Source organism: Xenopus laevis, chromosome 4L (assembly GCF_017654675.1).
Source record: "Xenopus laevis strain J_2021 chromosome 4L, Xenopus_laevis_v10.1, whole genome shotgun sequence".
NCBI classification, from domain to species: Eukaryota; Metazoa; Chordata; class Amphibia; order Anura; family Pipidae; genus Xenopus; species Xenopus laevis.
In genome coordinates, this window is record NC_054377.1 from 127062318 (window position 1) to 127088504 (window position 26187).

Below are 26187 nucleotides of genomic sequence, written 5' to 3' on the forward strand. Positions count from 1 at the left end.
TGTAAATATATCTTATAAACAGAAATAAACTTCCACAGAATATGCAATTGAGAGGACAGAGAAGTGAAATGGAATTATACTGTACATAGACAGTGTTGGACTGGCCCACCGCAATACCAGGAAAACTCCCGGTGGGCCCAGGTGTCAGTGGCCCCTCATGCTGCTAAACTGTTGGCCTATTTCATGGCCATTCTCTATTTCTATGAGAATAAAGAGGCTAAATAGATGGAATAATAGATTATAGTATAAAGAAATCAGACTAGGAGAATGGAGGTTGATTGAGGAGATGAAGAATATTAGTACTGAGAGTGGGCCCCTGGTGTAAGGTTTTATGGTGGGCCCCTGGTGTCCCAGGCCGACACTGCACATAGGAGAAGAGTGATACTTATTGAAGAAGAGTGGAGATGAGTGAAGATACTGATGGGAAACTGTACATCAGAAAAGAATAAAAAAAGGAGAAAATTGACCAATAAAAGGGGAAAATACAATAAAGAGGAAATAGAAGTGGAGTGATAATATGTATTAGCAAAGAAAGGGAAATAGGAAGACACTGTTCACTAGATGTGAGAGACCAAAGGGCAGAATATACTAAAACACATTAGTGGAGAATCATTGAGGAAAAAAAGTAGCCAGGGGGAGAATATTCAATGGAAAGAAAGAATAGTGAATGTAGAATATAAAACAGAAAGAATTAGGAATCAGTTGGAGAATGTTCAATAAAAAAGGAATTTATCTCAGTTAGAATTGCGCAGAGGAAACAGGTTTGTTCTTTGTACAGAGTAAGAAGGTCGGGTGCTTGAATGTGGGAGAAGAAGAGAAGAAGTTGGGGAATGTAGATATGAAATAATAAAGGAAAATACACAATAGCAGTTTTTTTAATTGGGAAAAATATATTGGAGCAGGTGAGAGAGAGTCGATAAGAAGCAGAAGCGAGAGGAGCAAAGCAGCAGAGAAGAAGAAGAAGAGGAAGAAGAAAAAGGTTGGGGAGAGCTGGGGACAGAGTTGAGGTGGGCTCTACAAGCGCAGGGAGCAGAACTGAGGGAGGCGCTGGCGCAGACAGAGGGGGATATTTGTAAGGAAAACACACGGACAGATGCAGACGATGCCTGAGAAGGAGTAAGACGGGGGCGGAGGAAGAAACTTCACATGGAAACCCAGCGAGAGACAAGATCTGAGCACAAGCCTCTGCGCTAGGGACATCAAGCAGCACAGCCAGAGAAGAGCTGACATTCCGAACCAGCAGCACCAGACACATCCACCTACTCACTGCACCTTCTACACAGGTACCAGGGACCTTCCATCCCGCACATCACAGCTTCATATACAAACACTGCTGTCAGCTCCAACCCGACCAATACAACACCGCACTGATCCACTGCTGCACACTCTCTTATACTTCATAATGACAAATACAAAGATCTCATATACATATACAATGGGACTCCAGCCTACTCACCACATAACTGCTCACGTCTCATGCGCACACTGGGACTACTTATTTGCACTAGGAAACTACACAGGTAGATACACACTAGAACCCTCTGCTCTACGGTGACACCCAGCACAGATCTCTCCCAAAGGGACTCCATCCTTCCCAATAGACCCCTATAGAGATCTCATATACAGACTGGACGCTTCCCTTGCACAGGTCTCCTTTACACTTACTTAGACACCGTTCTCTCCAGTACAGATCTCATGTAAACTCATTGAGTCTATGCTCTCTCCACTATAGCCCCACACAGAACTTATATACACACGGGGACCCCTTCTCCTCCTTTACATACTTACACACATCTCATATACACATTATAAGACTTACACACATCTCATATACACATTACAAGACTTGCACACATCTCATATATACACCGGGGCTTCATTCTCTCCCATACAGACCTACACAAATCACATATACACTTGCTAGGACCCCTTCCTCCTCTGCACAGACATACACTCAGCTCTCACATATACACTGGGCCCCTTTCTCTCCAGTATACACCTGCGCAACTCGCATCTACTCATCGGAACCCTTTCTCCCCAAAACAAACATAGAGAGAGATCTCCTGTATACTTACTAGGACTCTTCCTCTGGAGTACAGACCTGCACACATCTCCTATACATTATTGGAACTCCTTCCTTTCTAATACTTACCTGCACATCTCTCACATGCAGAACACCAGAACTTCCTTGCAGTCCAACGTGTCCAGCACTGGAGAGATCCAGCATTCCTACCCTAACTAGCTGGTCCAGGCCCCCCACTGCATTCCATAGAGGAGCGCAAAGCAGAATGCAACACGTGCAACTGGGCTCAGTCGGAACCAACTCAGTCTCCCGGGTCTTTTATTTGCACATTATCAGCGCCTTTTAGATCTAAGGCTCAGTTATGTTTTCTATACCTGCTGCACTCAATGTACCAAGTGATGGAGGAAGAAACTAGTTAGTAAAGTGACCCCGTTAATAGGGAACAAAAATCCTCGCACACCGCACAGAAACCAAATTAAGAAGAAAAAAGTGATTTAATATTGTAGTGACCAGTCGGGTGTGTACCGGACAGTCCCTCTGTACCAACACTATCCTGTATCCCTACAGCTTGTCACAGAAGAACCGGACAGTCCGCTCCCAGGATCAGCACTCTGGCCAGCGACCTCCAGCTGCGAGTCTCAGATCAGCACTCTGGCCAGCGACCCGCAGGTGAGACGCAAAGACAGAGCAAGGATCTGTTGCAGGTGGGGTTATGTGTGTAAGGGCAGGGGTTGTTTATGTTTGTGTATTTGTTGGATTTTGGAAAAATGAAGAGAGTATAGTGTGTGTATTTCTAGAGAATCCAACTAGAAGGGCTGCACCAGTTGCATTTAAAGAATCAAGAAGAGAGGTTTGTTTGCATAACGCACTGTTACCGTTTATTGAAATAATTTGCTGTGTAGCCATGGGGGCTACCATAGAGCATAAATGGGACTCCAGGGCACACTTTTCTATAGCAGCTAACAAACACTATAGAATACAATGGTTCACTTCTTACACAGGAAGATAAACAGGGGGGGGGGCATGCCATTGGTGGCTCTCTGCAGGACTACAGAATAAAAACCTCATATAAAGCAGAGCATTTGTTACCAAGTAACAGACTATTTGTACGCACTGGATGATCAGATACACTTTCAAAATAATTTTATCATGTTACTAGTGGTTTAAAATGAAATCACTCTGGGATCAGGGCAGCCCATCAGTTTGTGTTTATTGAAAGGGTCCCTGATTTATGAAAAGTAACTCTGTACAGTGCAGGTTAGTGATTCTTGTGTTCCTAGGTATGTGTGTGTTTCTGTATATGCATTTCTATATGAATCTGTGTATTTTGGAGAGCGCAGCGCAGAACGTGTTGAAGTGACAGTGGGCAAAGTTGAGTATAGCAACAGGGAAAGAGTGATAGATATAAAGTGACAGAAAAGGAGAGTGACAGCTACAGGCTGTGGGGAGAGGAGAGATGGAAAAGGGAGAAGAACAGCAAAAAAACATAAGAGATTCTTATAGAACAGATCAATCCTTCTATGTGAGTCAGTCTGCATTCTACCCAGTGTATCTAGCCTATCTATTATCTCACTGCAATATAACACCTTCTATTTTATTCTTGCACTGTAATATAGAACTGTGTACATACCTAGGGTATCATTTATATTGTAGCACTGTGTATCTGTATCACAATTTGAGATATATATATATATATATATATATATATATATATATATATATATATATATATATATACACACACACACACACACACACACACAATAATTGTGCCTATAATAAAATAGTTTTTGTGCTTTAAGACCTGCAAGTGCGGCTTCTTCTATATATATATATATATATATATATATATATATATATATATATATATATAGGGGTTACAGAAAAAAATGCTTTTTCATGGTAATGGAACTCTGAGGCATGGTCTGGTATATTTTTATTTTAAAGCACACAGCACATAATTCAGTATTGTGCACATTTGGCAGTTAAGCATGTAACTCAAATGACATCACCAAGCACTTATTGTAAGTGATGACATCATTAAGCACACTGTATAAGGTTATTGGTGGCTTTTGTATTTGATAATACTATAACTATAGCCGAGGGCTACTGCTTGTGTGTCCTACTGCCTAATGCATCTATCAATTGTATCACAATATAGTATTGACTCTATAGGATTCTAGTGGCAAACTGGTGTCATGCTAGCAAGCATTATATCATACTTCCTACTATAATAATATGCAATCTGTAGTTCCAGATGATAAAAAAGCAACAAAATGTGAGTATGCAGCTAACATGTGAGAACAAGGGTGTCAGTAGTATTAGTGGGAGAAAGAGGGGGGGGGTGCCCATGTGTGATGCCAGGAGATAGGAATGGGTAAATGAGACAGGGAGGGGTAGAGAAGGAGGGGAGACACCCATGAAGGGAATAGACATATGGGGAGAATCGGATTGTAAGCTGCATGAAGGAGGCTGCCGGCAGATGTGAATACATGGCAGCAGTATTGTTGTGCTTTCCTCAATGAAAGATGAGATAAGACTTCTGATAAATGAATGAGCCGAAATGCTCATGAATCCTTCCAGCCAAAGATAGCATTATACCTAACAGATTATAATGAATGGAAGACATCGAGCAAGATGGAAAATTCCCAAGGGATCCCGGTAGCAGTAGTTAAACAATATATAGAAGCTGTAGGTGCAGGATGGAAACAGAGAGGACTTGGGGCTGTATATCTCAGGGTGTAATAGTTTCATTGAAATCCCTCTTCTCCAGAGTGATTCAAAGGCTTTCAGCAGTGACAACAACTACCCAGGGACCTTACGTGCAGCCATAGGTTAGAGTTAGACAGTCCCACTTTGATATAAATGATGGTCCCTGCAAACTCTGTTTTGCCCCAGGCCCTACCATTACTAATGGCATTTGTGCTCCATATTATTGTATTGAACCAGAGGTTCTGTGCTGGAAACACAAGCAAGCGATGAGAATAGCAAGCCGTCATGGGCTGCCTGTATTTAAGGTAATGGCTCTGGATTCGTTTAAAGGACACACAAACATCTTGCTGCGCTGAAAGCATCCACTGTCACTAGTAGCACAGAGACTCGTTTAATCACTGGAAGCTTTCTTTTCGCCTATTGATCCATCTCTTTTTGAAATGTCCCTTGGGCCCCTATTAAGGGAGCATCGTCTTCACAATATGAAAGTCCTCTTTCCCCACTGAAAGATGCCAATCTGTTATAATAGCAAGTCCCTTGTCTATTTGAAGGGGAAATGCACCACTTTTAAATTCAATTTTAGGCATGTTGCAGCTGGAGCTTCATCTTATTTGTTCTTTGTTTTTTATATATTATAATGTGTGTTTAAAATTACATTTATTGAGAAACCCCTTATGTAGAAAGCTCCAAATGCAGCAATGTTGTTTCTCATAGACTCCTATCTAAACATGCAATACTTCATTTTCCCTTTTCTGTTATATTAAGACAGTACCTTGTTCTTGATGGTAACTAGGCTAGCATCTTTTTGATGGCAAAGCAACTATTTATTTTTTAATATTTAAATCATTTTATTAGCCTTAAAGGGATACTGTCATGGGAAAAAAACATTTTTTCAAAATGAATCAGTTAATAGTGCTGCTCCAGCAGAATTCTGCACTGAAATCCATTTCTCAAAAGAGCAAACAGATTTTTTAATATTCAATTTTGAAATCTGACACGGGGCTAGACATATTGTCAATTTCCCAGCTGCCCCAAGTCATGTGACTTGTGCTCTGATAAACTTCAATCACTCTTTGCTGCTGTACTGCAAGTTGGAGTGATATCACCCCCTCCCTTCCCCCCCCCCCCAGCAGCCTAACAACAGAACAATAGGAAGGTAACTAGATAACAGCTCCCTAACACAAGATAACAGCTGCCTGGTAGATCTAAGAATAGCACTTAATAGTTAAAACCTTTGTCCCACTGAGACACATTCAGTTACAGTGAGAAGGAAAAACAGCAGCCTGCCAGAAAGCATTTCTCTCCTAAAGTGCAGGCACAAGTCACATGACCAGGGGTAGCTGGGAAATTGACAAAATGTCTAGCCCCATGTCAGATTTCAAAATTGAATATAAAAAAATCTGTTTGCTCTTTTGAGAAATGGATTTCAGTGCAGAATTCTGCTGGAGTAGCACTATTAACTGATGCGTTTTGAAAAAAACATGTTTTCCGATGACAGGATCCCTTTAAGAGATTATGCTGCACATAATGCAAAGTGGTCAGGTTCAGGCAGAAAGTCCCTGATTCCCTGAACAAGTGGGTGGTCAATGGATACCTTGCTGGGACCCAGTTTCTCATTGCCCATACCACCTGAAGTTGAAAATTGTAGTTCCCCCTGACCTGGTTGATCCGCCTCCAGAGTGACATCGCTTATATCCCATAGTGGCATCACTTCCAGTTGCATGGGTCCCCAGGTTGGGCCAAATGCACAGGTTAGGTTAGGTAGCAGGGACAGGGTAGGGGGTTTAGTTGGTCAGAAGTCTGGGTAAGGTTGCAAGTCAGTAGGTCTGGGATGGGCATGTGTCTGTCCAACCGGAGTGTTGGGAATATCACCTTTTATTCAGCCACCAAACATGATGTTTGGTGGCTGAATAAAAGGTGATATTCCCCGACTGCATTAATCGGTGTGTGTGCGGATCCGTTTCTTTTACACATTGGTTGCTAAGGGACCCTGCCGGGTCAACGGAAGGAACGCACCACCAGCTTGCAGGATTGGTGAACTACAGGTGTGCGGTAGGAGAATTACATTGTAATCAAGTTCTGTCCAACGGACCCATGCAGGACTCTAGCCCACACCCACTTGTGGGTTTTGGACCAGCCCATGCACCTCTACTGGGTTCAAGAAGCCTAACAAGTAGATGAGTGTTTAAATTCCACAACTGGAATCTGCTAAAAATAACCAAAAACATTAATACAGTAATTCACTAACCAAACCAAATGGTCCAAACCTTCTCCCAGACCTTCCAAAGTCACCATTCCATTGAAAAACTCCATGGCTTTGAGTGTTGGCTGTTATTGTGGTAGGTGCTCTCTCTATATAAACAGGACAAGCTCTTTGTTGCAGGGGAACAGCCTTGTAACCTTGCACCTGCATGCACAGGGACAGTAAAGAATAGCGACTGCTTGCACTTTACATTCATTTCTTGCATGTTAAGACTGTGGCACTCCAGCTGCTATAGATTGATGACAGAACTGTACTGACCCAGTACTTTATGACTCAAGCAGACGTGGCTACGCTTCAATAATACCAGTAGGCTATTTCCAGCTACAACTGAGATGCATTCTAGATGGAAGCTGCATGGGGAATCCCTTTATAGCAAGAAATATATCTCCTTTTGCAGTGGGAGTGAGGTGGTATAGTCCTTTACTCTGTTTCTTAACCAAAGTCCAAAAAGAACAGTGACCTAATTCTACTGACGAGCCTTGTAAATAATAAAGGCAGTTGAAATAAGGATTAAGTACGATTCACCCATTGTTATAGTGAGATCAGATGACCTGAGACTGGACTTCGCTTTCTGTTATTCTATAGTCGTTTGTATTATCTGACTTTCTACTGGCTCCTGCCTCAAAAAAACCTATGATGCTTTAGATGCTGTTAAACTACAAACTCCACAGAGTGCTGTAGTTGTAGTCATTTTATTTGTAAAGACACTTACAGTAGCTTTAATACATGATCTAAGCAAAGGGATCACTGACCAATAATGTATCAGAGCTAACTGCCCATAAAAAAAAAAACACTGACTCAAAGGTGCTTGTAAAGAGACAGACTGCTGACAGTGAAGAGCAACTTGAAGCTGTTGAGTATCAGCTCCTAAGCCATAAACACTCAAATATAGAATTTGGTCATTTATACCACTGTGTGAAGGGACCTCCTATAACATGTAATTTGGCCAGTCAGCAGGAGCCCTCCTTAGTGTTCATCAGTTATTACACAAAGTATTTCTGGTCACAGTTTAGTGTAGGGAAAGTCCAAGGTTAACAATTACTGGATATCAAACCTCTACTAATTCTGTTTCTGTAGTTCCATCCCATTAGGCATGGTTATTATATGTGCCTCTGCTGGATTTCTATCATAATTTGACAATGTTTTATGATATATACATATCTCTAATCCAAGGGCTCTATTAAAGGAATTAAAGGAATTTGCATAACAAAGGCAGGTGCTATTCCTTACACTCATTCCTCACACTGAATACTATCTCGAATGCACTGCTTGTAGCTATAAATATCAGTAAACTGATGGCTAGACTGATTGCTCTGTCAACAGATGGATAGATGATAGATAGATAGATAGATAGATAGATAGATAGATAGATAGATAGATAGATAGATAGATAGACAGATAGATGGACATATAGATAGTTATACAAATAGATAAAGAGGATAGATAAAAAGATTGATAGATTTAATAGACAATAATATAGATAAACACAGATAAAGATACATAGATTAGATTAATAGATAGACATAGATAGACATAGATTAGATGATTGATAGATTAGACAGACAGACAGACAGACAGACAGACAGACAGACAGACAGATAGATAGATAGATAGATAGATAGATAGATAGATAGATAGATAGATAGATATTGATAAATAGACATATATCAGATGATATATAGATACATGTCATAGATGATCAATATATACATGATAGATAGACAGACAGACAGACAGACAGACAGACAGACAGACAGACAGACAGACAGACAGACAGACAGACAGACAGATAGATAGATAGATAGATAGATAGATAGATAGATAGACAGATAGATATACAAATAGATAAAGATGATAGATTTATAGATTGATAGATTTAATAGACAATATATAGATAAACACAGGTAAAGATACATAGATTAGACTGTTATTATTTCATAGATAGACATAGATTAGATGATTGATAGATTAAGGAAACAGACAGACAGATAGATAGAGATAGATGAGAGAGAAAGCGAGAGAGAGATATATAGACAGACAGACAGACAGACAGACAGACAGACAGACAGACAGACAGACAGACAGATAGATAGATAGATAGATAGATAGATATACAAGATGGTGAGTCAGTATGCAAGAAGAACATTTTTTAAGAAGACTGGATCTCTGCCTCCCCCTGTCTCTAGTTATCTGTATTTCTATATTAAAGAAGCCCCCATGCCTGTTGCTCTTAAATTCTGTTTCCATGGTTACCCTATGATTTTTCCCCCCCCCATCAGTGAAGGAAAATGTGTGTTTATGCTTTTTCTCATCCCTAGACTAAACTACTGTGGTGTTTGCAGGACACAGGCAGCAATGCAATATTATGGGGCCTGGTATATAATATGGAAAATTCTATGAATGTCAGTGTGTGGTGGGTTCTGGGGGTAGTTGAATGCTGACTTATATCTTGTACTTTGCTGTGTGTGCAAGAACAAATACGGGAATATAGTATGTACGTGTATATATTTGGGTGCATGCTTTATTTTGAATATTAGGCATGTAAAGTACTTAGCAATCTAGGAAGTGGAGGCCCAATGTGTAGGGCTTATGCCAACATTACAGCTAATGTCACAGCTGGCAGAAAAGCCAATCATATTGTAATAAATGAATACAGCTTGTCGCCACTCATACAGGCAGCTTTGTACCCTAAAAACACTTAAATGCCAAAAGACATTGGTAGCAGTGGTGAAAAGTGCTGAGTGTGACATTAGCCGGATGCCTCTTGTTGCCGGCGCTGGGTGCACTGAGCTGGGTCAGTCGTGTTGTTATGGAGGCAGGGGTGTGGTTGCTAGTGTGTGAGTGTGAATGCAGAGCCCCAAGGTGTGAAGATCTAATAGCAGCCGCATTTTGCTTCTCAGTGTATTGTTTCAGCATGAAAACCTTCAGTCTGCCAATCCCATTGGACAACAGTCCTTTGCAGTGCAAATCTTAATTTCTCACAGTCACATATTATTATCCTTTTGCAAAGAGAACAACCCTACATTGTACAGACTTCAGCTCCAGGTCTTTCAAGCCCTTCATTCGGTACTTACTACATTTCCCAGTATCCCTACAGAGGCGATTCCACAACTTGCTGTTCAGCAATGGCTGGAGTATTAAAGGAGAACTAAACCCTAAAAATGAATGTGGCTAAACATGACATAATTTATATACTGAATTTATTGAACTAGCCTAAAGTTTCAACAATAGCAGCAATGATCCAGGACTTTAGACTTGTCACAGGGGGTCACCATCTTGGAAAGTGTCTGTGACACTCACATGCTCAGTGGGCTCTGAGCAGCTGTTGAGAAGCTAAACTTAGGGGTCGTCACAAGTTATAAAACAGAAAATGAGGTTGGTCTGTAAAATAAGATGATGCTACAGGGATGATTATTAAATTATGATGCTAGTTACACTGGTTTCTGTGCTGCCATGTAGTAATTATCTGTATTAATTACTAATCATCCTTATAGAGTGACATTTATATTCTATGTGTACTGTATATTGTGAGTGGGTCCCTAAGCTCAGTAAGTGACAGCAGCAAATAGTAGTGTCCAGCCTATGACCTTTTAGCTAAACCGTTTTCCCAGCATACCCTGACAATACTGGGTGCAACAGCTAGAGGGCAGCAGTTTTCACCTCTGTTCAGTAAGAAGTGATATCTTTCCAGGAATGACAGTTCCTTGGGCAGCACTATGGCCAATAAGGAGTATGATGGTCTGACTTCAGATGCCACCCCATGTACTCACCATGCACAGTGAGGCCTTGTCCATACACATATACAAAGAGTCAGTATCATCTACTACCTGCACCGAATTTCCAGGGGTTAATTAGTTCATTGGAAGAGTGTAGGGTTTCTATGGATTCAATGTGAATCTGTATTCAATCAGTCTTTCTCCTTTCAGGGTAACTCTTGCACCTAGAAACCAAATCACATACCAGAAAGATGACATTTTATTGTTATGATGTCACTATGACATCTGTTTCTGTCTACTCTGTCCCTGCAGGATTTAAAGATGCTTTCTAGGGTCATATGGGGGTTATAATACTCAGGAATAATTGATATGATGCCTGTGGCATTTAATACAACAGGGATTTCCTTGGGTTTCCTCTCTTACATTTACTCCTTGTGTAGTAGAACTTTAAGGGGCAGATTTATCAAGGGTCAAATTTCGAGGTGATGGTAAAATTCGAATAAAAAATAAGACCAACTGAATTTATTTTAAAAAAACAAATTTTTTAAGTTCGAGTGAATAGGCTGTATTCAATAGTTCGATTCGAATAAGGATCGTATTCGATTCAAAGTATTTTCACAGTCCACCAAATGACTCCAAGTAGGTTCTAGGAGGTCCCCCATGGGCTAAAACAGCAATTCGGCAGGTTTTAGATGGCGAATAGTCAAAGTCTAATTTTTAAAGAGACAGTACATGATACATTCTTGATATCTGAATTTTTGAAATTTGAATAGAATTTGGACTAATCCCTAGTCGAATTACACTAAAATTAGCTCGAAATTCGAATTTAAAAATGAGATTTCTCAATTCTAAATCTGCCCGTATGTGTTGATCCAGAAGAAGGAATCAATAAATTCTCCCTAACCACAAACTGGTTAACACCCCAGTAGGTTTGTCTTTTCTTGCCAGGAAAGCATGCGAACCACAATGAACCAATCATTACCTGCTCTCTTGTAAAGGGGTTGTTCACCTTTGAGTTAACTTTTAGTATGATGTAGAGAGTGATATTCTGAGACAATTTGCAATTGGTTTTCATTTTTTATCATTTGTGGTTTTTGAGTTATTTACATTTTTATTCAGCATTTCTCTAGTTTGCAATTTCAGCAATTTGATTGCTAGAGTACAAATTAGCCTAGCAACCATAGACTGATTTGAATAAGAGACTGGAATATGAATAGGAGAGGCCTGAACAGAAAGATGAGTAATAAAAATAGCAATAACAATACATTTGTAGCCTTACAGAGCATTTGTTTTTACATGGGGGTCAGTGACCCCCATTTGAAAGCTGGAAAGAGTCAGAAGAAGGCAAATAATTAAAGGGCATGTAAAGGCAAAAAAATAAAATCCCATTTTTACTTTAACGAAAAAGAAACCTTTCTCCATTATACTTTCATTAAAAAATGTGTACCGTTTTTATAAGAAACCTGACTGTATGCAGTGAAATTCTCCCTTCATTTACTGCTGTGGATAGGAATTGTCAGACAGTCCCTAACTGCTGAGTAGGGAAACAATCATACTTATGAGCAGCAGGGGGAGCCCCTGCCTTACTTCCCAGCCATGCAGAACTCAAGCAGCTTTGTTTATGATGATCCTTAAGCAGCCCAGACCACACTGAGCATGTGCACAGTCTTAGTCTTGCAAAGATGTTTAACAAAGTTACAAGATGTTGACCCCCTGTAGCCAACTTTGAAAGCATAAATTATTTGTTTGATTAGGCTTGTGGTGCAGTAAGTTCATGTTTATATTTAGTATACAAAATACAGCATTTCTAGCCTTATTCTATTTTAGACTTTCCTTGTCCTTTAAAAAACTATAAGAAAAAATAAACAATGAAGACCGATTGAAAAGTTGCTTAGAATTGGCCATTCTATAACATACTAAATGTTAACTTAAAGGTGAACTACCCCTTTAAGGAATTCCAGACTTCGTGGGCGCTATATCTCTGTTGTTGTGTTTCATTTGGTCAAGCCTCCCATAACAAGGCTAGAGATAAAAAATAAAACCTTGCTGTAACATTCATACTACACATCATACTTCTTAGCCTTTATGTGGGGCTCCCTCCGGTCTCCTAGGCTACAGTTCAAGGTTTAATAAGCCCATTTTTGTAGCGTCCACTTGGTATATAAAAACACACTTTCATGTGCATGTGAGTGAAAATGAATGTGATGCAAACCCCCCTACTGAAATAGGGTCTGGTTTGCCTTTAAGAGTTATTAAATTGTTCTATCAATCAGTCGTTGCCAATAACAGGTGCAGTTTTATTATTAGAGACATGCGAGCCAAGAGCGGCAGCAATACAAGATGTAGATAATGGCACACCTCCCATCAATAAACACAAAACAAATATGTAAATTATATTACTAAATTCCCATTCGGAGCCAGGAAATCAGATTTTTAACCCAACTTCACGTGTGATTGTTGTATTGTTTGCACTGAACACTGTAAACTGCTAATTAGTGATGGGCGAAAAATTAGCGAAACTCGAAAATTGACGCCCACGTCAATTTTGGACACACATCCGAAAAGTTGTTTGCAGCAATTTTGACGCCGGCATTGCAGTCAATGGGCATCCGGATAGTGTTGATTTTTATGTGAGCGACTTTTCTGACATGTTTCCAAATTTTTTTTGCAGGAGTTTCACGAATTTATTCGCCGGCAGGCAAAAGATTTTGTCTAGTTACCTTGTCACTTGGCAAGGAAATTCCCAGCTTTATGGGATCCATTATCTGGAAACCTGTTATCCAGGCAGCTCAGATTTACGGAAAGGCCATCTCCCTTAGACTCCATTTTATCCAAATAATCCACATTTTGTAAAATGGTGTCCTTTTCATCTGTAATAATACTACAGTACCTTGTGCTTGATCCAAACTAAGATATAATTAATCATTACTGGAAGCAAAACCAGCCTATTGGGTTTATTTAATGTTTACATGATTTTCTAGAAGATTTAAGGTATGAAGATGCAAATTGCGGAAAGATACGTTATTCAGAAAACCCCAGGTCCCGGGCATTCTGAATAACAGCATCCTGGATAACAGATCCCATACCTGTACTGCTCTCTCTGTTTACTTGGGGAGACCTGGTCCCCACGGGGTGATCATGCTTGCTGCCAATACAGCAGATATGCACCAACTTTGCACAATGTAGTACCATGCGTCATGTCACTATATGACCAGGGAAGACTGGAGACCTGGAGGTTGAACCCTGTTTGTGGAATGGAAAGAATGAATGGGATAAAGTAATGGCACCAAGACCTAGTGTTTTCAGGGAAGGCAGAGAGAAGGTATGAATTCCTGTCTAGATGTACAGCATTTCACATCATCTACATTAAACCCTATGGTTTGTGGATAAAGACAACTGTTCTTTTACCTGTAACACTGTCTCTCATTGCACTTTTATAGGGCTTCACCTTGTGATACTGCCCTACGTCCAGTGACCTTCAATCTCTCCAGAGGACATCTGATGGTGACTCTCCCCTGCTCTCTTTCTACAGAGTGTTCGTTCTTCTGGGGCTTTGAATTATTCCCTTACATCTGACCCAACAGATTTGCCGATGGCCACTCTGCTTTGGCCTCTCCTTCTTCTCCCAGTGCTAGAAACTGGTAGTGGTGGTGGTGGTGGTCCTCCTCGGCCAGAAATCCGCGTGGATGGAGATTTTGTGATTGGGGGGCTCTTCCCAGTGCACGAAAAGGGTGGACCTGGGGCTGAATGTGGACGGATGAATGAGCACCGTGGTCTGCAACGATTGGAGGCCATGCTATTTGCCTTAGATGCCATTAACAGAGATCCACACCTTCTTCCAGGGCTTCAACTCGGGGCCCATATTCTGGATACCTGCTCCAAAGACACATATGCACTTGAGCAAGCCCTGGAGCTAGTTCGAGGATCTCTGACACGTACTGATGGGCCTCAGCACCTTTGCCCTGATGGGTCTTATGCCATCCATGGGGATTCGCCTACTGCAATCAGTGGAGTGATCGGTGGCTCATACAGTGATGTATCTATCCAGGTAAACTAAATGGCAGGAAGGTATCATTTGGGGATCTAAGTGGGAAAGTAACAATACTGGGTCAGAAGGGAATTGCAAGTTTATCCTAGAAGGCATCATTTTTTTCTTACATTTTTCCATTTGTATTTTCTATTTTTTTTATGTTCCTTGTATATGTCATAGTTTGGCCTGTGGGTGCCTCTCTGAATGGAAACATCTCAGATCAGCCATTCTACACACCATTCTCGTTTATTCAGCCCTTTGCCTGGCAAATGCCAGATTTGGGTCTGTGTTCAGTGAGCACTGTGTGGGTCCTTCAGCAGATTACCAGTGCAGCAAGTGACATCCACAAAGTAGAAAATGTCACAAGAACTGGAAGTCACCAAAACTGGATGAGAATCAAACCAGGCAGAGCAAAGGAAAAAGTAACTTTCCCCACAGCACTTGATTATTTGGGCAGCATGGATATTTAAGGGCAAGTACTCTACTTGTTCATAATTGGAACATGACATCAGGATTCTCCCTAGCCTATTCTTGCATGTGATTATCTGTATCCTTCAATACAAAAAGCGCCTCTTTTCTTTCAAAAATTTGCCCCTTTATACTGCACATACACCATTCAGCATGTACAATGGGCATATCTGCAGCCAGGGCCAGTCTGTGCATATGGCTAAACCAGTACATTAATCCTGCATTCTGCAGATTGAGTTGCTTTTGAAGAGATATAATTAAGGCAATTTGTCTTTGCCATGCCGTCACATTATTCACAGTTTTCGCCATGTTTATTATTATAGGCAGCAGCATCCCTCAAGGCAAATCGAGCAACGAGCTAAAGTTCCACATTCATCCATTGATGTTCTATTAATTGCTGTGCCACCTAGTGGATACAATGAATAGATCCTTCATTGTTATAGTTCATCCTACATTTTGTTCTGTGGAATACTATTCATTTCATTCTTGGGCAAGTCATTCCGTCTGTAATGTGGGATAAATTCCAAGAGAGGCTTGAGCCCATGGATTGCATTATTATAGTGGTTACTGTATATATTTCCCCCTGTTTCAGAATATAGTAAGTTTAACTTAACAAGGAGAACATAAACCCTGAACAAAATTTTGTTTATTGCAAGAATGCCCCCCCCCTATTATAATTCTTTGGGTTTTTTATGTCTGGGTATTCAGCAATGTCTTCTGCCCTATGAAACTGAATTCCACCTTATAAATATTTGTGAAAATTACCTCCTGTAAGCAACACATTGCTACATGCATCAAAGCAAACTATTCCCCTGGTCGCAAGTAGCCTAAGGGTCAGGGCACACGCTCAGATTTGGGGAGATTAGTCGCTCAACGACAAATCTCCTCTTTTTTGGGGTGACTAATCTCCCCGAACTGCCTTCCCTCGGCTTGAATGTAAATCGCCGGCTTCGGAAAACTAAGCACTCCATCCAGCCGGAGGTTTACATTCTAGCCGACGGGAGGCAGTTCGGGGAGATTAGTCGCCCTGAAGAAGAGGAGGTTTGTCGCAGGCCGAAAATATCCCTGAATCTGAACGTGTGTCCTGACCCTAAAGGGGAACTATTATTAAGATAACCATACAACCAAACTGTAGTGGATTGTTATTATTTTGTCTTATGGTATTGAGATATAATGGTTTATTAGTGTGCTTCCTCGACCTAATATTTTGCCTACTGTTAACCCAACCATGCTGTGTGTATTGAGCATGAGTGTATTGGTTGCAGCCAGACTGGAAGAAATATATAATAACGACTAGCTAGCTTACTATATAGTCCACAATAAGTTGACCGCAATGTCTCACAGCTACCCGAGTGCAGATCCTGACAGCTGGTTATGTATAGGGGAGAAGACCATTGTTTGATTCAATTAGATAACAGGAATTACAAATCAAAGCAGGGCAGTGGGAAAATAAATCAATTTTTATTTTTGGAGCTCAGATTTATGATTATTAATTCTAATTAGTAGTAAGGAACCATTTTTGGCTAAAAAAAAAATGTCTGGCAACCCTAAGTTTGGGTAGTCAAACTTTGGTACATTAGAAACAAGTTTTCAGTAGTTTATATTAAACAAAACACATTAAATGGTTTACCCAAGCCTTTGCTAAAAGCTTCACAGTCATAGAACCTCAAAGCGCTACTAAGTGAGGCAGTAAAATATGTGCTCCACTGCAGCAGTCAGTTAGCTACGATGGTAAGCATCTAACAATACATTGGGTGTAAGAACCTCTGCTTTTGGTATTCACCTTAGACATTGTGTTTCCTTCAGCACATGACTGATATGGTTATGTAATATACTTGTCATTGTTCAAAATGGCTCTGCGCTGTCATACCTAAAAATCAGCCTTACAGAGCATTTGGGGTTTTTTTCTCCTGTATTAAACCTTTAACATTCCCTAAAGCATGCCACACATTATGATGAATGCAGAAGCCTCCTAGAAGAGACATTGACCAGTCATGCACATGCCCTAAAAGTAAAAGCAAACCCTTGCTAATAAAACCCCTACCCCCTATCCTACATAGACCCCCCCTCCCTGCTCCCCCCCAGCCTAGGTGGTACCTTTGGTAAATGCCCCTAACTCTTTACTTAAGCCTCGGTGCAGATTCAGGGCATAGGAGTTCACGGGCGCCATCTTCTTCTTCTCTTCTGTAATCTTCAGGAATAGAGCAGCATATTGGTGCATGCGCAGTTAGAGCAATCTTCTGTTTCGCGACAACTGCGCATGCACCGAAAGTGACGCAAATTGCTGAAGCGACTGAAGAAGATCCGAAAATTACTGAAGAGAAGAAGATGGCGCCCGTGAACTCTGTGAGATGCCTCGGACCCCCCTCCGCCTCCCCATCCAAGCCACAACCCTCCATTAGCCCTGCTGCGGTTACCTATTCTTCACTGCAGTGAACGTGCCAGGGAGACAGGTCAGGGCAGCAAAGGCCGGGTCACGGAGGGAGGTAAGGAGAGAAGCATTAGGCAATGTGTATGGGCCAGCGGGGCCCACTGGGTTTTTCTCTCTGTGCCTTGCCGGCCCAGTTCGACCCTGGATACATGCCATGAGCCCCTGTTGTGATTAAAATTGAGCTGGCACAAGATAGCAATTAAATTGTGCTGGCTCAATCATTTCAAGCTTTAAAATGAAGGGTGCCGATACCCCTGGCTCCAGACTGAAGCTATAGGAGAGCAAGTTGCTGAATAGTGTTATCCTTCTGTTGTCATTACTCACTCTGTTTGGATGCCCATTTGCTCTTAATAAATTGGTTTTACATTACTATAAATGTGTCACAAGACTGGGCACATCTAAGTATATAGAGCCCCCAGAGAAAACACTCATTTAGCCTTTTTGGATTATTTTCTAATAATCCAGTCTCTCACATTCATTTTAGTATTTGCACATCTCTGTGGGGCACTGCATTGCCCAAGGAATGAATAGAAAGTGTGAATTCAAATAACCTGGATATTATCTTTCCTGTGGTTCCCAAGCAGCACATTCTACTCGCTCCCATTACAATGAGTCTGAATACATTTCATCTTATTTCTAGTGATCACCTACTCACTATACTAACTATACTGTTAGAGAAATTACGAAAGGTTTGGTGGCAATTCATTGCTCATTGTTTGTGGTTTGTCTCTTGAGATGTAGCTACAGAAACCCCTAAAACAAAATAAAACACAAAAAATGTTGATAAATATTCTGGGGAGATAAACTGGGGAAATAATTGAAATACAAGAATGGACATGGAAAAGAGAAAGGTGAATGGCTGCTATAGAACAAGAGAGAGTGGAAGGGAGGAGCAATAACTGTGAGGTAGGGACATTGGGGTTAACAGACTAGGTCAGTGATCCACAACCAATGGCCAGTGAGTAACATGTTGCTTTCCGATCCCTTGGATGTTGCTCCCAGTGGCCTCAAATCAGGTGTTCTTTTTCTAATATCAGGCTTGGAGGCAAGTTTTAGTTGCATAAAAAACAGGTGCACTGCCAAACAGAGCCTCCTCTAGGCTGCCACAGTCCATATAGGGGCTACAAAATGCCAATCACAGCACTTATTTTGCACCCCATGCTTTTCATGCTTGTTTTGCTCCCCAACTCCTTTTACATTTGAATGTGGCTCATGGGAAAAAGAGGTTGGGACCCCTGGACTAGGGAATAGCACAGATCAAGACCTTATCAGATCACTTAACTTATTGCACAATGTTTTTTTTGTTATGCATCCCTACCAAATTGGTATACAGTGTTTATAAACCCCCCAAGCACTTTCTCCCAACTGACCTAGGTCTAAAGTAATTCTCTCCTCTGCCCCAGCTAAACATGATAACCAGTGCTTACCAGCTCCCTTCACTGAACTAACCTTGGTATATTGAGCTTCTGGCCAACTTCTCCCAACCAGCCCTTTTGTACAGTGCTATGCACCCCTTTCCCTAATATATAGCGCTTTCCCTTCTCCCAGATAACAACAGCGTAAATTATATATTTCCTTATGTCTCCCACGAGCCCCAATGTATTTTGCTTCCCACCCATTTCCATCAAATAGACTTTGTGTATAGTACTCATTCCCCCCTTCTCCAAACCAACTCTGGTGCACACACAGTTGAATGCCATCCAGAGATAACCCCTGTGTTTCCTCATGTCCAGCCAAAACAATAATTAGGGATGGATCCCTTTGTCATGTCACCTGATGAAGGGGTCTGCTCCTGAAATGTTGTATTGTTTAACTGGACACAAGTAAACTCAGGGATTATCCGCAGGTGGCATTCGACTGTGTGCTGGAGTTCTTTTGTATATCTGAATGCGTGGGGGTGATGCCTTCCTATACTTCTGTAGAGCTGGGTTTACCCAGTTCGAGAGGTCACGTGTATGTGTGGTTATACTTTGTAATTACATCCCTCCCTCTTTTTTCAACTAACATTAGTGTATAATACTTACCTACCCTTCTCTTAACTACCCTTGGTGTATAGTGCTTACCAATGCCTTCTACCTTTCCTTCTCTCACAAATCTTTCCACTAAGCCTGGTGTTGCATGATTTCTCCCAACCCTTCTCTCTACTAAACCCAACGTACACTGCTTCCCTCCCCCTTCTATAACTAACCTTGGGGTCTAGTTCTCCCCACCCCTTCTCCCTACAAACCTTGTTTTAGAGCTCTTAACTCCAGGGCAGGCTGAGGATAAGACATACGGCTTGTGAAAAGAATAATTCTTGCTGATGTACAAGGTAAAAAAAAAGAAGCATTTCAGGAAAATCACTGATTTGGTTTCATACACCAAAATGGAAAATAAATAGTTTAATTTATGGTGGCAGTAGTCTCTTCATGTGTTTCTATTGATATAATTGCTCAGTAATCTACTGAATATTTTACCAATTTGAAATCATTACATCTTGATTCATATTCTCTGATTTTACATTTACAGATTTTACAAACTCAACTGTAATTTTACATTTACATTGGTACACAGTTCCCCACAGTTTCCCCCAGGCAATACCTAGTGTGAAATACAGGACTGTCTGACTGTCACATGCAAATGGGTATATTGGCACAAGAAAACATAGGTTCAATCTCTTTCTGTATGCTATCTACGTTTGTGTGACATTTGGAGCTGTTTTGATTCCAGTAAATGAGGGCTACTGTGTTGAGCTTGAACAAAAGTTATTGCGGGGTCAAAGATGATAACCGATTACTGTTGCCAGTTTCTTTTCATAGAAGAGTGCCATTGCTTGCTCAAACTCAAGTGCTAGGGATTAAATCCCTGTAGCAAGTTTTGAGTAAGCAGGATAAAATGTAAGGTTGAAGGAGAACTAACGCATAGCAATGAAGTAGGGTAGAAATGTTACACATCATATTCTGGGGTTCTATACCAGCCCAGGGCAACCCCAGCCCTTTAGCAGTGAAGATCTGAGCCTCCAAAAATGCCCCCACCTTCTATACAGAACATGCTCTGGGCTGCTGTCATTTACCCAAGTAATATATTGTATATATAGAATATAAAAGTCATGATACAAGGCTGATTAGTAATTCGTTCAGATTCTCATTAACATGGCAGCTCTAAAACGATTGCAATTAGCATCAGAATTTAATATTCAGCCCTGTAGCATCAGTTTATACAACAGGCAAACCTCATTTTCTGCTTGATGATTTGTCATGACCCCTAAGCTTAAAGGGCATGTAAAGGCAAAAAAAATAAAATCCCATTTTTACTTTCTATATTGAAAAAGCAACATATCTTCAATATACTTTAATTAAAATATGTGTACCGTTTTTATAAGAAACCTGACTGTATGCAGTGAAATTCTCCCTTCATTTACTGCTGTGGATAGGAATTGTCAGATGGTCCCTAACTGCTGAGCAGGGAAACAATCATACTTATGAACAGCAGGGGGAGCCCCCGCCTAACTTCTCAGCCATGCAGAACTCAAGCAGCTTTGTTTATGATGATCCCTAAGCAGCCCAGACCACACTGAGCATGTGCACAGTCTTAGTCTTGCAAAGATGTTTAAAAAACTTACAAGATGGTGACCCCCTGTAGCCAACTTTGAAAGCATAAATCATTTGTTTGATTAGGCTTGTGGTGCAGTAAGTTCATGTTTATATTTAGTATACAAAATACAGCATTTCTAGCCTTATTCTATTTTAGACTTTACATGCCCTTTAAGCTTCTCAACAACAGCTCACAGCACATTGAGCATGAGTGTCACTGACACTATTAACAAAATCCAAGATGGGAAACTGCTTTGACAACTTTAAAGGCCTGGTTCATTACTGTAATAGATATACTGAACCACAAAGCTTGGACAGTAAGCTTAGTATATAAACTATGCATTTCTATCCATATTCTTTTTTTAGGGTTCAGTTCTCCTTGAAAGCATTGTTTCCGTATTTCTGCCTGCTTATTTTTCTCTTGTTTTTTAGGTTGCCAACCTCTTGCGGCTCTTCCAGATTGCACAGATTAGTTATGCCTCCACCAGTGCCAAACTAAGCGACAAATCCCGCTATGATTTCTTTGCACGCACAGTCCCCCCTGACTTCTACCAGGCCAAAGCCATGGCGGACATCCTTCGCTACTTCAACTGGACATATGTCTCCACTGTTGCATCTGAGGGCGACTATGGGGAAACGGGCATAGAGGCATTTGAGCAGGAAGCCAGAGCCCGTAACATCTGCATCGCTACTTCTGAAAAAGTTGGAAGGTCCATGAACAAGAAAACCTTTGCTGGTGTGATTAAGGCACTGCAGCAAAAACCCAGCGCTCGGGTGGTGGTTCTCTTTACAAAGATAGAGGATGCACGAGAGTTGCTAGCTGCTGCTCAAGAACTTAATGTGTCTTTCATGTGGGTGGCCAGTGATGGTTGGGGTGCCCTGGAGAGTGTAGTGCTTGGCAGTGAGCAGGTGGCAGAAGGGGCTATCACTATAGAGTTGGCGTCTTACCCTCTGATGGAGTTCTCTAAGTATTTCCAGTCACTGCATCCTGACAATAACACTCGCAACCCTTGGTTTCGGGAATTCTGGGAAAATAAATTCCAGTGTCGCCTTTCTTCTCCAGAGTGTTCTGAACATTCACTGCGACAGGTTAAGTTTGAACAGGAGTCCAAGATCATGTTTGTGGTAAATGCAGTGTATGCCATGGCCCATGCCTTGCACAACATGCAACATGCCATATGCCCGAACTCGACCTTTCTATGTCCCAACATGAATCCACCCAACGGGAAACGCTTCTACCGCGACTACATCCTGAATGTCAAGTTTAGTGGTAAGAAATGATTCACTGGGGAAGGCGTTGGTTGTAAAGCTTTAGAGCCCACTGCAGAAATGGTTACTAAAAGACCATAGTCCAGGGTCAGAGTGGCCTGTAAGAGTACCAAAGGATCACCAAGTGGGCCCTAATTTGTGAAAGTTTCCATTTTTAACCATAAGTCTATATCACTTACCATTTGGTACTGTCTACATCTAATTGTGAGAGTGAGCCCTAGATACATGAAGGCCCTTGGAGGTTCAGTCTGACACTGGGTGGGTCAGCAAGGCAATACAGATTTCATTTTTCCATTTTTTATACCTAGCGTGAAGGCCCAACCAACTTATACGCCTTCAGCTTCAGTTGGACTGCAACTCCAAGCACCCTTGGCTTTCGGTAGGTGCTTGGAGCTGTACTTCCACAAAAACTGAAGGAGTTACATATTTTAGTATGAGGTGTTACTGTCCCCATCTCACTGTACTGTTGCAATTTTATCATTTCATGCCTGATGTACCAAACCTACACCAGCTGTTCTGTACAGCTTTAATATATGCAAACCCCAGGGCAGTCCCACTTACCTGACTCTAGAAATAAACCTGTGAATCAAAGAAAGCTAAACAAGACAGGTGCTACAAAGGCCTGTGATGGAAAGAAGAAGAGTTGGTGAGATATTTAATCCTTGGCTGGGGCCCAGAAGGGACAGGGCCCACCACTGTGATAGGCCATCCCTGAGCTCGTTCCATTTCCTAGCCAGCATACATGTACATCAAGATATTCCAGTGCACAAGCTTTCAAATTATTTTTACCCAGAGACAGCGTGGTGACTTTGGAACATAGTAGGAAATCCATTTACCATTAGTAGAAACCTAAAGTTAACCTGCTGCAAACATGTCAAAACACAGCATATTCAGTAAAGCAATTATCAGATGGTATAAACAAGAGCTAATTGCAATCACTAGGCAGTATCTGCTCCATTCTGTTTCACTCCCCCTTCTATGTTTTATTAATCTGCTCCTTCAGCCTTTCCGTTTTTTTACATCCCCAGTGCAAACACTGATTCATGATACTTGTCTACAACAAACAGCATGAGGCATTTGGGTGTATTAAGAAATACCCTAATATATTAATTATCAAACAGGTTTTTTTTCCCCCTTATGAGTAGGAAGCCCCCATGTCGTTGGTCCCTGCGGTGATCTTCTCTGACCAGAATTAGAAGCTGCTTTCCTAATACATTCTGCTGGCAGGAACAGGGGGGTGTTTATAAAGGAATCTAAAATAATACAGAAATACACCAAACATCATCAATTCAATTCCATACTATGGCAAAAAAGAATCCGACATTGTAATTGTTTTCTAACATTACTTTTTACATCATGAATTCTGTGCGGCATGGCTTCGTGCCATTGACTTAATGAACTATGCCAGGTATAATGTGGTTATTTTGGGCATTAGTTTGGTACATATGCAGCCAAGAGATTAATCTGTAGAAGATAATGTATCCAACATTGTCAGTGTAGTAGGCCTGTCAAGTCTGTGTTGGAATAGTCTCATAAGGCCCATTTGAAAACCTGATGCCCAGTGCACACTCTCTTACTTTATGTATTACAGGTATGGTATCTTTTATTAGAAAACCCATTATCCAGAAAGCTCCAAATTACAGGAAGGTAATTTCCCATAGACTCATAGACTTAATCAAATAATTAAACATTTTTAAAATGATTTTTTTTTTCTCTGAACAGGTACAGAAAGCCCTGAATTATGGAAAAGCTGTCTCCCATAGACTCCATTTTACCCACATAATCCAATTTTTCAAAAATGATTTCCTTTTTGTCTGTAATAATAAAACAGTAGCTTGTCCTTGATCCCAACTAAGATATAATTAACCCTTATTGGGGAGGAACTCCACGAGCGATTTCAGCACAATTCTGACGCGCTGTGCAAAAACGCAGGTATCAAGTCGGATCCGACAGCAGTATCTGCATCCGACAGACGTGTCGCATAGGACGAATGCTGCGACACCATCTGACATTTCTGTTGCTTACACTATTTCCGTTGCATCCAACTTGATGCCTGCGTTTTTGCTCGTCAAATTTCACCGAAATCGTCTGTGGAGTTCTACCCTTAGAAGCAACACCATGCTATCGGACTTATGGTGTGAAGATCCAAATTGCAGAAAAATCCATTATCCAAAAAAACTTAATTACTGAGCATTCTGGATAACAGGTCGCATACCTGTAATAATTAAACAGCACTTTATACTTGATCCCAACTAAGATATAATCAGTCCTTAATGAAAGCAGAACAATCCTATTCAGATTTAATTCGTGTTTAAATTAATTTTAGTAGACTTAATGTATGAGATCTAAATATTAGAGAAAGATCCTTTATCCGGAAAAAGCCCAAGTCCCAGGCATTCTGGATAACAGGTCCCATACCTGTATATAGATGCATGTGGTCCAAATATGAAACAGTAGATGGGAGTTGTTTAGGTTTGGTCCACCGAGAGTTCCTCTAATATTCTGGTTGGCCAATCTAACCGTGTTGAGAGGTGAATTATATTAAAAGCAATATGTCTATGGATCCTTAAGGGCAAAAAATGTGCTGGAGAGTTAAATTGGTTCTGTTGGCTTCTAGCTGAAAAGTTCTGTCTTCTGATCTAAATGAACTATCATTTTTGTTTCATGTTATTGGCTCCATATCTAAACCTTGGGATACATCTTTCAGACAGAAAAGTAACAGCTCCTAAAAGAAAAAAAGAACCTTCCCTAGTTCTCATTTATGCTCTGAAAAGAGCCCATGATGGTAACAGTGTTCCTGGCACAATTGTCCTTTGGGCTCTTCCCTCTCTTCAATCAGGGGGGTGGAGCTTGGCCGGTGGTTGCTGCACACAGAGATAAAGAATCAGCTTGCACGTAGGAATGTAAATAATACAGATTTCATATTTGATGTAGGTAGATGCTTTCTGAGTATAGTTCACTTTCAGACAGTTTTGATGGGTTGAAGACCATACGGAAAGTTTTAAAGACCCTTCTGCAGGGGTGTCCAAACTTTTTGCAATGAGGGCCAGATTTGGTGAGGTGAAAATGTGTGGGGCCGACCATTCAGAATGCGCACAATGTTTCCGGGTAATAACCTTTCCTGGTGGTGAAAAAAAGGTACAAGAGGGTAATGGGTAATAAGCATGCTCTTATTATGCAGGTATATGGAACACTTTTTTACCACAGGAAGGGTTACTACCCTGAAACATTATGCGCTTTCCTTTTTCTACAATAGATGTGGCTGTATAAGCCTTGCACCTTCTATATCTGGGTTGTCCCATTCTACTTTTGTTGATGCCAGAGTAGGAAGATGCTGCAAGCATTCCCACTTCTACAAGCTTGCTAGCCATGGTCACATATCTCTTGTTTACAAAGAACAGGGTAAATCGAAACTGTTTGGGGTTAATAAGCAATAGTACAGTCCACCACAATAAAAACCCAGTAATCCATGTTTATAAACTTGTAATAATTGTAATTTAATCATTATAACAGCCAGTAAGTACCCGAAACCTAATTTTCATTACCATATCAAATTCTGTTGCAGTAGTCGGCCACATATCTTTGGACAGCGCATATCTGTCCTTCAATGGGCGAATATTTGTTTAAGGCTGCGGGCCAGTCTAAAATTGAAAATGGCCCGCAATTGGCCCACGGGCCAGAGTTTGGACATGTCTGCCCTACT

At 41.0% G+C, this 26187-nt stretch overlaps 1 protein-coding gene across 3 annotated transcripts in view; it reads left to right on the forward strand.

The window, feature by feature from the left end:
• The first annotated feature begins 967 nt into the window (after positions 1–967).
• The window catches only part of grm2.L (glutamate receptor, metabotropic 2 L homeolog), a 32301-nt gene continuing 7081 nt past the window's right edge, over positions 968–26187 (forward strand). Inside the window, exons 1-4 of one of the 3 annotated variants that reach the window (XM_041590782.1) lie at positions 968–1283; positions 2591–2727; positions 14155–14762; positions 21648–22485. In XM_041590782.1, the coding sequence (XP_041446716.1) occupies positions 14307–14762; positions 21648–22485 (1294 nt within the window). In that variant the 5' untranslated portion in view covers positions 968–1283; positions 2591–2727; positions 14155–14306. The remainder of the gene's footprint in view (positions 1284–2590; positions 2728–14154; positions 14763–21647; positions 22486–26187) is intronic. The other 2 variants (XM_041590781.1, XM_041590783.1) reach the window with 2 other exon arrangements.